Source organism: Podarcis cretensis (assembly GCF_951804945.1).
Source record: "Podarcis cretensis genome assembly, chromosome: 13".
In the NCBI taxonomy this organism is placed as follows: Eukaryota; Metazoa; Chordata; class Lepidosauria; order Squamata; family Lacertidae; genus Podarcis; species Podarcis cretensis.
Window position 1 is genome coordinate 43,810,011 of NC_137182.1, and position 12,630 is coordinate 43,822,640.

General features: G+C 39.8%; 1 protein-coding gene across 1 annotated transcript in view; it reads right to left on the bottom strand.

The window, feature by feature from the left end:
* Positions 1 to 619: 619 nt before the first annotated feature.
* LOC307201979 (vomeronasal type-2 receptor 26-like) overlaps positions 620 to 12,630 on the bottom strand; it is a 54,384-nt gene continuing 42,373 nt past the window's right edge. The window contains exons 4-7 of the mRNA XM_079951566.1: positions 6,608 to 7,465; positions 4,996 to 5,223; positions 1,701 to 1,827; positions 620 to 1,578 (exon numbers count right to left, since the gene is read on the bottom strand). Of these exons, the coding sequence (XP_079807692.1) occupies positions 677 to 1,578; positions 1,701 to 1,827; positions 4,996 to 5,223; positions 6,608 to 7,465 (2,115 nt within the window). The 3' untranslated portion in view covers positions 620 to 676. The remainder of the gene's footprint in view (positions 1,579 to 1,700; positions 1,828 to 4,995; positions 5,224 to 6,607; positions 7,466 to 12,630) is intronic.

A 12,630-nucleotide genomic window follows, 5' to 3' on the forward strand; every position in this document is an offset into this window, starting at 1 on the left:
AGAAGGCCCATTAAAATCAAGGGAGTTATGGATTTTCAAATGGGGTGAGTGATGTAGTGTGTGGAACCTCCATTGTGGCCAAACGCCATGTAATAGCCCCAAAGATTAACAAACAGAGCATTGGTCAGCTAAATCTGCATTCTTTAAATTTCTTTTGAGACTGTGATACATTACAACTGATGTGATTTGTCTGCTAATTGGAAATTAGATTAAGAATTTTCATTTTATATTACTTTGTCCCTTTTGTGGAAGTGCTTGCTGCAAAAGGAACCAAAATCTGTGGGAAACTGTGGGAAACAACAACTTATTTATACCCCACCCATCTTTTCCCACAATGCCCCTGAGATAGTGCTTGATTATGACATATGCCCTTCCAAGTAAAGGTGAATAAAAATGGATTAAACCTCCCATCTCCACCTTAAGATTTTAACAGCGTTAACTCAACAAAATTTAACACATCTATTTCACACAGTGGAAACATGAAGTGGAAAAGTTACTTTCAATTTATTGGCAACGAAGAAGAAGAAGGAGAAGAAGGAGAAGAAGAAGGAGAAGGAGAAGGAGAAGGAGAAGAAGAAGAAGAAGAAGAAGAAGAAGAAGAAGACGAAGAAGAAATATTCTACTGTACACACAAAGAAAAGCACAAATTAAAGCAAAGGACAGGTTTCTTATTTCTTTAATTTTTCTTCCTTATAAGCTGTTCCCTATTGTTCAGCTCAGGCCTCAGAATGATTATGTAACATTTGGGGTAAAAGATGCAAACCAGCAGCCCAATACCAGAGGCTAAGATAGAGAAGACCTCCACAGCTACCATATATTTTCCCTTGGTGCTTAGGTAGGAGGGAATAAAGGACAGCCAAACACTGCAGAAGACTAACATGCTGAAAGTGATAAACTTGGCTTCATTGAAACTGTCTGGTAACTTCCTGGCAAGGAAAGCCACAGCAAAACTGACAGTTGCCAGGCAACTCATGTAGATGAAGACACAGTAAAACATTGTTACAGACCCTTCATTACATTCTAGTATAATTTCTTCCGTCACTGAGTGCATGTCCACATCTGGGTATGGGGGTGAAGTTGCCAGCCACACAGTACATATTCCTGCTTGGACTATGGAGCAGGAAAGGAGAATGGAGTGGCCTAGTCCTTTCCCTACCCATTTCCTCATCCTGGATTCTGGTTTTGTAGCCATGAAGGCCAAAACCACCGTGAATGTTTTTGCCAGAACACAAGAAACAGCAGTTGAGAAGATGATGCCAAAAGCTGTTTGTCGGAGGAGACACGTGACTTTCTCAGGTTGGCCAATGAAGAGCAATGCACACAGGAAGCAGAGCAGCAGAGAAATGAGAAGAGTGTAGGTGAGGTTTCGGTTGTTTGCAATGACAATGGGTGTATCGTGGTGTTTTATAAATGTACCTAGTACCAGAGCTGTGATCAGGGAAAGGAAAAGAGAGAAACAGGCTAAACTTATGCCCAAAGGTTCTTCATAAGACAAGAAGCTGATATCCTTGGGTAGACATGCATCCTGGTTCTTGCTTGGATAGTCTTTGTCTGGACATTTATTACAGTCATTCATATCTGGGGAAATAATATTAAGGAAAAGACCTTTAGCTCATATCATGTCAGCTTACTGAAATGTTTATTGTTCTATTAAACCGAGTACTAAGTTTGGATCTATTTAATCTATTTATTTCTCCTACCATCCTGGTTTGCAATCTTTCCCTCTGCACATGGGATGCAATCGTAGCAGCAAGGTGGCTGTCCCTCCTTCACTTTCTTGCTGGATCCTGGAAGACATCTCTCAGTACAGACTGAAAGAGGCTGAGTCTAATCCATAAATGAAAGAACAGAAGGTTCATAAAGAGTCTACTGAGTTTGAAATCCTTTATGTTCTCGGGCCTTTCTCTGTTACTAATCTGACACAGCACTTCAGTAATATGTAATCACTATACAGAGAGCAATTGTTTCTTTTTGTATTATTAGTAGTAATGTTTGAAGTTATGTGATATGCCCTTGATAATGCTCTGGTATGTGCAGTACCCCATCTGTTCTGCAAAGATTGCCCTGTCCATTAAAGTACACTTTGAAGTTACTCTAGTTTCCATGTTAATTTTGTTAATGTTGAGTATGCTGTCCACTAGGTAGACAGCTCTAGAACTGATTTTGGTGCCGGTGGCTACACCTATACTTGGACCCATCAGAGTTCAGAATAAGACATCCAGAGTGTCTGGGAAAACCTACTCAGGTTGTGGAGTATTATTATTATTATTATTATTATTATTATTATTATTATGCAATATTCTGGACAAATACATGAATTAGAATGAAGCTATCCAAGACCTATGACACTCCCTGGAATGCTGTAAAACTTTTCTCAGCATGCTATAAACAAAATGTACCTCTAAAAAATATTTTGAGATCACTCTTCATACCTTTCTTCTTTTGTCCTTCCTTCACTCTCTCAATCTTCACCACTTCTCCTGCTTCCATCTCTTCCACTGGCCCCCTTAGAAGACTAGTGGTCTCTTGCATCTGCTGCTGTCCTTGATTTCTTCCTTTAGTATTATTATGCCTCCTTTCCCCAACCACCTCATTTCCCCACCTTTCTAGCAAGAAAGACAAAACTCTGGGGCTAGTCAATTCTTACATCGTCTTTCAATACTTATTAAATCAGTATTTAATAAGTGTAAATAAATCCCAATTGCTTTTGTTTAATTTACAATAGTTTTCTTTTTTATTTAGGATTGTGGTTGAAGTCTTCCAACGGAAAATAATAATCCATTTCATTAGTCCAACTCACCACTTGTCTGCAATGTTAGATGTAAGGTTGCTTCAAGATCACAATGACTGTGAAGAAATCCACTTTGTAGCTTCATGGTCTCTAAGCATGTATACACTCTTGTGCTGAGAAAATGTACCCAGAGGCTCTATTTGACTGAAAGAAAACCTGCCCTCCTGTCTCCCGGCCTTTCCACAGAAAAACTGATATTTGATCTGGACCTAATGACCCACATTCAGATGGAGGATTCTGTGGTGCAATAACCACATTTGTGTGGATGCAGTTTGTAGTGTGGTCTGTGAATGGTTGGGATTAGGCTGAGACAATTTAGCTGTTGTTATTTTTGTCTGAATTTGGATCCCCCAAGGCATATTTACATTGTATCTTCTGTTTTGTAACCTTCTTAATAAAATATTTGCCTTTAATCCATGTGTGGCTTCTTTTTTTCTAATATTTTTTATTAAATTTTTCCTTTTACAAATTCGCCATCTCAAACATTATTCACAAATTTCAACTTTTTGGACTTCCACCGGCTTCTCCACCAATCATCCATATTTTCCATTTCTACGCATTCTCTATATTTAGTATTGCCATTTAATATTATCCTTTAAATTCTATTTCTTTTTTACAATACATCTTTAACCTTCACAGAGCCTCTTTAAAACCCACTAGCGTTGTCTGCTCGTCACATATGCTTTACTGATAATCTGTAAACTTTCCCCAGTCCTCGATGAACTTGTGATCCCGTTGATATCTGATCTTCCCAGTCAATTTGTCCACTTCTGCATAATCCATAAGTTTCATTCTCCACTCTTCAAGGGTCGGTAACTCCTCTTGTTTCCATTTTTGGGCCATTAATATTCTTGCCGCTGTTACTGCGTATTGAAAAAGTTTGTGGTCCTTTCTATTTATCTCTCTTCCTATTATTCCTAACAAAAAGGCTTCTGGTTTCTTTACAAATGTGTATTTAAACATCTTCTTCAACTCATTATATATCATTTCCAAGAAACCCTTTACCTTCCTACATTCCCACCACATATGGAAAAACGATCCTTCTTTTTCCTTACATTTCCAACACTTATTACATGTTTTAAACATTTTTGCTAACTTAACCGGTGTAATATACAATCTATATACCATTTTCATAATATTCTCCTTTAATGCAGTACATGAAGTAAATTTCATATTTTCATTCCATACTTTTTCCCAATCAACCAATTGTATATTATAACCAAAGTCTCTGGCCCAATGTATCATAACCGACTTTACCTCCTCATCCATCGTTTGCCATTCCAACAACATTTTATACATTTTTGACGTTATCTTATAATCATTATTTATTATCTCTGTTTGAAATTTCGATTCTTTTTCTGTATATCCACTCTCTTTAAAATCCTTTTTAAACATTTCATTTACCTGGAAATAATGCAACCAATCAAACACATGTTCTTTTACTTGTTCATATGGCTTCATTTTCCATTTCCCCCTTCTTTAATTATTAAATCACCGTAAGTGATTTCATATTAATTTTCTTTACACTCATAACCTCTAATGGAGACAACCAGCCAAGACGCTTCGTAATATAATTTCAAGTCTGGCAGGGCAAAGCCTCCTCTTTCCTTCGCATCTGTTAATAACTTAAATTGTATTCTAGGTTTTTACCCTGCCAAATATATCTTGAAATTACTCTTTGCCACTCTTTAAAGATCATTGTCCCTTTGATTATAGGAATCATTTGAAATAAGAATAACATCTTTGGAAGCACGCTCATTTTGATCGTTGAGATTCTACCCCAAAAAGAGAGTTTAATCCTTCCCCATACCTCCAGATCTTTTTTAATTCCATTCCACACCGGTGTATAATTGTTTTGAAATAAATCAATTTTTTTTTTTTAAGTTAACCATATTCCCAAATATTTTACCTTCTTCACCACTTCAATCCCTGTTTCTCATTGCATTGCTTCTATTGCACTCTGGTCCATATTCTTAACCATTACTTTGGTTTTTTTCTTATTTAATATAAACCCGGCCACCTTGCCAAATCCATGTGTGGCTTCTAGCGGCAAACCTCTATCTCTTAGTCTGGTACCTCAATAGTTTGGTCATACACCACTCCTCAACTTGTGGCTCAAAGAACAGTGAGTACACCTGCAGGTGGATAATGACTGCTTATTCAATACTTAATCTCTTTTGAATTAGAAAACAATGCAACCATACCTGGTTAAACCAACTGTGCCATGTGATGGCATCTTCATCAAGGAGTAATGATTGGTCTGGAGGAGCCTGCGGATCTATCCTCCCAACTCTCACTCGGTGCAAACTTTGGTTGGTGCATATGATCCAATTGACAATATCCAAGCTAGATGCTGCCTCCCCATTCTGGTTGATGAAGACCACATCTCCTGCCGTATTGTTAAATGAGATATTTCTCAGAAAGTTATGGAGCTAGATTGAAAACAGAAAAGACAGGGGTTTGGAAAAGACTGCAGTCTAATGCAGGGTGGAGCATCCCCCCCCCGGGGGTAGAACCTACAGCAAGTGGTGGGGGGTGGCTCAGTCACCTCTCAGTGGATTCAGGTCGAATCAAGGAGAGAGCCAATCGGTTTTCTTTCTCACACATGCCTCTTTCTCAGTCTTTCTTACAACCCTTCATTTAGCCCATGAGTTAAATATGTATGAGTAGAGAGGTTTCTCTCGCTCCCTCCCTCCTTCCCTTGTCTCCCTGAACATCTCAGAAGACATGCCAGTGGTGTGTGACCACCTGCTCTAAGGAAAGATTTGGTTTATATGGGATAGAGGGAATGCTGAACATCTCTCTAAACCATTCCACTGCTTCCTATCTGTGAATGCAGTGGCATCTCAGTAGGCTGCAAAGCTTCCCTCATAAAAATGTTTTCTCCTCAAATGCAGGGCAATAGCTGCTCAGAGAAGGACGGAGCCATCACTTCCCTTTCCTATAGGGTCTACTGCCATTTGCAAGCAGCACAATATGTGGGGAATCATCTAGGATATCATATTCGTACCACCTCCTGTTCTGCCTGCAGAGTTATAAATTCAGTTCTGGGTTCTTCTTCCTAATTTGTTGTTGTTATTTAGTCGTTTAGTCATGTCTGACTCTTCGTGACCCCATGGACCAGAGCACGCCAGGCACTTCTGTCTTCCACTGCCTCCCGCAGTTTGGTCACACTCATGCTGGTAGCTTCGAGAACACTATCCAACCATCTCATCCTCTGTCGCCCCCTCTCCTTGTGCTCTCCATCTTTCCCAACATCAGGGTCTTCTCCAGGGAGTCTTCTCTTCTCATGAGGTGGCCAAAATACTGGAGCCTCAGCTTCAGGATCTGTCCTTCCAGTGAAAACTCAGGGCTGATTTCCTTCAGAATGGATGGGTTCGATCTTCTTGCAGTCCATGGGACTCTCAAGAGTCTTCTCCAGCACCATAATTCACCATAGTTCAAATTCTCCATAATTCAAATTCACCATAATTGAAAAGCATCAATTCATGGGCGATCAGCCTTTTTTATGGTCCAGCTTTCACTTCCATACATCACTACTGGGAAAACCATAGCTTTTACTATACGGACCTTTGTTGGCAAGGTGATGTCTCTACTTTTTAAGATGCTGTCTTCTTCCTAATTGTTGTTGTTTAGTTGTTTAGTCGTGTCCGACTCTTCGTGACCCCATGGACCAGAGCACGCCAGGCTTCTTCCTAATACACTACCACAAATGTTTGAACTCTGAGAGGAAAGATCAAGCTGAAAGCATTTTGGGAACGCAAAAAGTGTCAGGAAGTAACAGGGCTTTGCCAATTGAGAATGTTCAGCCTTTACCTGCCAAGACTGTTGATTTGGATTCTTCCCTCTCACTCTGAATGCCATTCCTCTGTGCCTGAGTCTGGAAGACATGGCATGTAAAGCATGGGCCACGGCGTAGGCAGCACTATGGATGCTATAACTGTGGCCTGTCATGCTCACTTCAAAAAGTGATCCAGGAAGGTTCTCCAGCTTCTCTTCTCCAGTGCAAATATTCCCCTCCACCTTGTCTGCAGTGATATCTGGGAGTACACATTCAAAGGCCTGTTGCCAGAATTCCCTGATAAAACCATCCCCATCTGTGCTGGAAGGGTTTCTGTGCAGAACATACTGATGAAATCCTGGTGGGTTTCGGAAGTGAATTTCAAAGGATATAGTACCACTGAATATTCCTGCATCCCAGTTCCTTTGAAATTCAAATGAAGCAAACTCAACCTGGGCTGATATTATCCATACTTTACTTTTTACATTATTTTTTATGTCATCGTGTTCTGATAGATTTGGCAGCCATCTAAAAGTTGCCATGGAGTAAGATTCTCCAGAAACAAGCACTACGTTAGCTTTGCTGCTAAAAATTTTCTGGCTTATTGTTGCCCCCTGACGTAGCATGTCAGTAATTTCAGAAATAAAACTAAAATTGGGGATTCTTTCTATGAATGCAAAGCAGATGCCATTCTTGGTAAACATTGGGGAAATGGTTTGCACAAATCTTTCTCCATTGTCATTTTCTGTTGCAATAATTCCAATCCACGTCCACCTGAAATGCAGAAGCAAAGAGAGAATTCCCTCATACTGAAGGGCTTCTGTAGCTGCCATCTGGTAGAAGGGAAGCCCTGGGCTTTTATCATTTATCACTGGAGCAAATCCATAAATGAGCTGAAGAGGGAATGGAGGAAGAGAAGAGGCAAAGTAATATTTGCAGAGTTCTTTCAAACTATTAAAATACATTATGTGGTGAATCCTGTTAGTCAGATATGCCTTTTGCCACCCACCAGATGTTGCATTCCTTTCTCACTTATACTAAAGACACACATGCAGATGGTCTGGAAATTGTGATCCACCTGAAATGCAGAAGCAAAGAGAGAATTCCCTCATACTGAAGGGCTTCCGGGACTGCCATCTGGTAGAAGGGAAGCCCTGGGCTTTTATCATTCATCACTGGAGCAGAGCCATAAATAAGCTATAAATAAGTAAATGGAGGAAGAGAAGAGACAAAGTAATATTTGCAGAGGTCTTTCAAACTTTTCATATACATCATGTTATGAATCCTGTTAGTCAGACATGCCCTTTGCACTTTGCCACCCATCAGGGGTTGCATGCCCTCTCTCATTTATACAAAAGATACACATGTAAATGGCCTAAAAATGGGATCATCTCCCATTCCTGCTTGTTAAAAATTTGTTCTGTTGATGAGGGGGGGCATTGTTCCTTCTTTAAAAAAAACACACAACAACAACAATACAAAAACTTATGCATACTTGCAGGGTCTTGTACGATGTCTAAAACTGATATGAGGGACACACCTCCCTAATAGAGGATTCTCCACTCCTACTTGAGCCATTATTTACTGTAGCCATGTCAGAATTGCAACATGGGTCGGATATGCATTCCTTCTCTGAAGCTTCTTTTGTCTTCACAATGCACAAATCCCAACTACCACAACTTCCATTTCTGCCTTTTCTTTTTCAAGGCTTCTCAGACTTCACATATGAACATTTATTTCACATTGGAGCCAGCTGCTCAGTATTATTACTGTTCTTCTGCACAATTGGATTGTATCTGCAATTTGCCATACCTCCAGAGTATGTTTAATTTGAAAGCCTTCCCCCCCTAAACATTCAGTGGCCTTTGGGATATCAGTGTCTTGAGGTGTGTGTAAGAGATTGGGGGTGTGACATATTTTTTTCTGGTATTGGAGCCTTTCTTTCCCCTTATTAAGGTAATTTTATTTTATTTTACTTTTTATTGTAATTCTGTACCTTCCGTATTTTCAAAGGAATTGGTTCTGCTCCAAATTTCATCCTCACCCTGAATTGGTGATACACCTTGAACTGGTGCTGTGAATTCAGCCTCTTTCTCTATGTAAGCTAATCGAGGTATTGTCCTACCTGTGGAATCTTATAGATATCCAAAACAGTTGCTACATAAAAGGAGATTTCAGAATCAATTCCCCCAATGACGCCTGCCAGATTATTTTCAACATCACATATATAGTTAGGAACAAATTTTTCCACCCTGGATAAAAGCAGCAGTGTGGCGAGATATGTGCTCCTTGCATTGTTATAGCTGTCATATAAGTGGAAGCCCAAGGTGATATTGGGTAGGATGTGAGGGTCTTCATTGATCTGCTTGACTGCAAATGCCAAGGCCACGATGTGCTGGTAAAGCTTAGGCACCACCCTAGAATGAGAGTTGCAAATAGCATCAGGAGGAACTGATATATCCTTTTACATATCAACACAGTTGTTAATCATTTTGTGTTCAGTGGAGTTAACTACCTGTCAATTCCATTGTTGAACAGTTATTATAATCAGCAAGTTCTTTCAGATTTTTAGAAAACAAACTTGCTCCATTTTCCTGGTGACAGCCCTTGAGATACTTGAGAATAGCTATCCTACTTCCCCTCAGTCTTCTATTTTCATAGCTAAAAATACCCAAACCCCTCAACGTTCCCTCACAAGGTTTGGTTTCCAGACACTTCATCATATGTGTCACCTTCCTCAGCACACGTTGAAGCTTGTCAATATCCTTCTTAAATAGTGCTGAACACACTGAACAAAGTACACCAGGTGTGGTCTGAGCATGGCAGAATAGCGCTCCTCTATTACTTCTTTTGATGGGCTCACTATACTTTTGTTGATGCAGACTCCTTGATCCTTTTCACATGTGCTACTGGCATGCCAGGTTTTCCATATCTTAGATTTGTGCAGCTGATATTTCCTGCCTAATTGCAGAACCCGCCATTTGTCCCGACTGAAATTCATTTTGTTAGTTTTGCCGCAGTTCTGCAATCTGTAAAGGCCAATGGTATCTAGCCCAGGGGTTGCTAATGTGGTGCCCATTGGAACATTGGAACCCCTGGGGTCTTTCCCTGAAACATCTGAAATCTTTCCCTGACATTCACAGTATTTCTCAGTTCTGTCATGCAATGACAGCTTCCTTGTTCATGAGGCAGTGATAGTGGTTGTAATTCACAGATTTCTATACTTCATAATATATACTATCATTGTGAAACAAATCTTAGACTAAGATCAGAAAATGAAATGATATGGTTCAGAACAGTTTTTTTTAATTGATACTCACACTCCTGTTCAGATAAAGTCTATCGAAAACGACTGTTCAAAAGGGCTATCTCAGACTTACAAATATATACACATTTCAATACATTTGTATTCATTTCCCTATTGAGAAATGGGAGCTTCTACAGTATTCTTTTAATTCACACGAGATTCTTATGGATTTTACATCAGCATATGTCCCACTGAAATGAAAAGTGGTTATCCCTAGGTAAATGGGTATAAGTTTGCAGCCTCAGTCATTATTCCGAGGCTGAAACTCTTGGTTAGATCATTCCGGTGCTGTAATAAATGAGTGGCTTAGTTCTTACACAACTTCTTCAGGCAGCGCTGGCAGGGGTTCCTCAGTGAATGTTGCTGGAGAGGAGATGAAGCCACCATAGAAAACAATGCCACCAATGAGGAACTCTCCTGGCTGATGATACATTTGAAGTGGACGGTGTGGACTTTGAAGCCTGCATTTTCCTATGCGAGCCTGACATACATTGTAAGAAATCAGTTCCAGCAGCAAGAATACTAAAACCACCATTCTCAATACAAAGGCAACTGGTTGTTCTATGTAAAAACTACGTTTTATCTTCTCCAAGATAAAAATTGTCTTATTTAAATGGTAGTTTATTTCCCTGAGACGATGCAATGTCGGAGTATCCAAAATCAGACTTGCGGATCACAAGTCTGATTAATTCTGATTAATTTTAATATACCTTGCATTAGGTTTACCAGTGGCCACTGTAAGTCCCCATTGTTTTTTGAGAAACAGCCGCACAAATTATAGCCCTGTTAATGATCAAGAAGCAATGTAATTATTCATTCAGTGCTTAGAATTCCCTCTGGAATTGTTGAAGAAAATGTGTTTGTCACATATTCAGAACTGTTATTTTTATTACCCTTTCAGTTGATAATAAGGGACCACTGTTGGATTGGGGAACCAATGTAACCAATGTAGTTTCCAAAATGTGTAGTCAGCATCATGGAATTAGGGTCCCTTCCCAGTGTATGAGTCTAGGATACATGAGCTACTACTTCCCTTAATCAGAGTACTTTGTCAGGGGAAGTCCAGGGAGAACAGCTACATGGGCTCCTCTGTTGGCTTTGTTGGGTTGAGGCATTCTGAGAAGAAGCAAAATGAATACAAGGAGATATAGTCCAGTTATGATTTGCTACATCAAATAGACTTGTTCATTCTTTAATTCTTTCTTATGATAAGCTGTCCCCTGCTGTTTAACTCTGGCCTCAGCAAAATGATATAACATTTGGGGGAAAAGATGCAGCCCAGTAATCCAAAACTAGAGGCCAAAATAGAAAAGATCTCCACAGCCACCATGTACTTTCCCTTGGTACTCAGGTAGGTAGGAACAAAGGACAGCCACACACTGCAAAAGACCAACATGCTGAAAGTGATAAACTTGGCTTCATTAAAACTGTCTGGTAACTTCCTAGCTAGGAAAGCCACAGTGAAACTGACAAGGGCCAGCATTCCCATGAAGCCTAGGACACAGTAGAACATGGTGACTGATCCTTCATTACATTGCAGTACAATTTCTTTAGTCATTGAGTGCTTGTCTAAATCAGGGAGTGGAGGAGCAATTATCAGCCAGGCACTACAAATCATCATTTGAATGAGGAAGCTGAAAAGAACAATGGAGATGGCCAGATTTCCCCCCACCCATCTCCTCATTCTGGAGCCTGGCTTGGTAGCCATGAAAGCTAGAACCACTATAGTTGTTTTTGCTAAGATGCAAGACACTGCTACTGAGAAGATGACTCCAAAAGCAGTTTGTCGAAGGAGGCAGGTTATTTTTGTGGGCTGGCCAATGAATAGCAAAGGACAAAGGAAGGAGAGAATGAGGGCTATGAGGAGAACATAGGTGAGGGTCCGATTGTTGGCTTTCACGATGGGAGTCTCTTTGTGCTTTATGAAGATCCTAAGCACCAAAGCTGTAATGAAAGTCAATAAAAGAGCTAACGTGACCAAACTGATCCCCAGAGGTTCATCGTAAGATAGGAAGCTTATATCTTTTGGAAGACATATATCCTGGCCTATGTTTGGATACTGATCTTCTGTGCATTGAAAACAGTCATCCATGTCTGAAGAAAGAAAGAAAGCAAGCAAGCAAGCAAGCAAGCAAGCAAGAAAGAAAGAAAGAAAGAAAGATATTAATTGCACACTCTTAAGAGAGTCAGAGGTGGCGGGCTCTGTTGGCTCACAAAGACAAGGCCACACATCTCTCCCCCCACCCACATTTGATCATTTCTGACTCAATGTCATTTCTTTGGAATAATGCAAATAGTTGTGCACTTTGTAAACTACTTCAGTATTTTGATCTAATTCAATAGAATATCAGCTGACCAGAACGGGTGCTTCCACACTTTCTGATTCTGCAGCTGTTACTCAGCTCATTTTAAGGGTGAATCTGTGTGCTTGGTGAAGCTGATCAGCTTCAAGTGCCAATGGATCTGATTCAGATTTAGAAATGCTTACTGAAGATCCACTGAAATCAGTGATACTTGTTTATGTGATTTCCCATTTATTCAAATGGTTCTCTCTAAACATAACTAAATAGTGATACAACACTGTATTAATAATAGGCTTGTAGTTCACTTATAATGGATTTCAAATCAATTGCCCATGAATTGGGGCAATATTTTAAACATCAAGGAAATCACTGTTAAAAAACAAACCTATTTATATATATAACCAGATCAAAATCATCTATGAAATAGGTGGTATACATACATCTATAG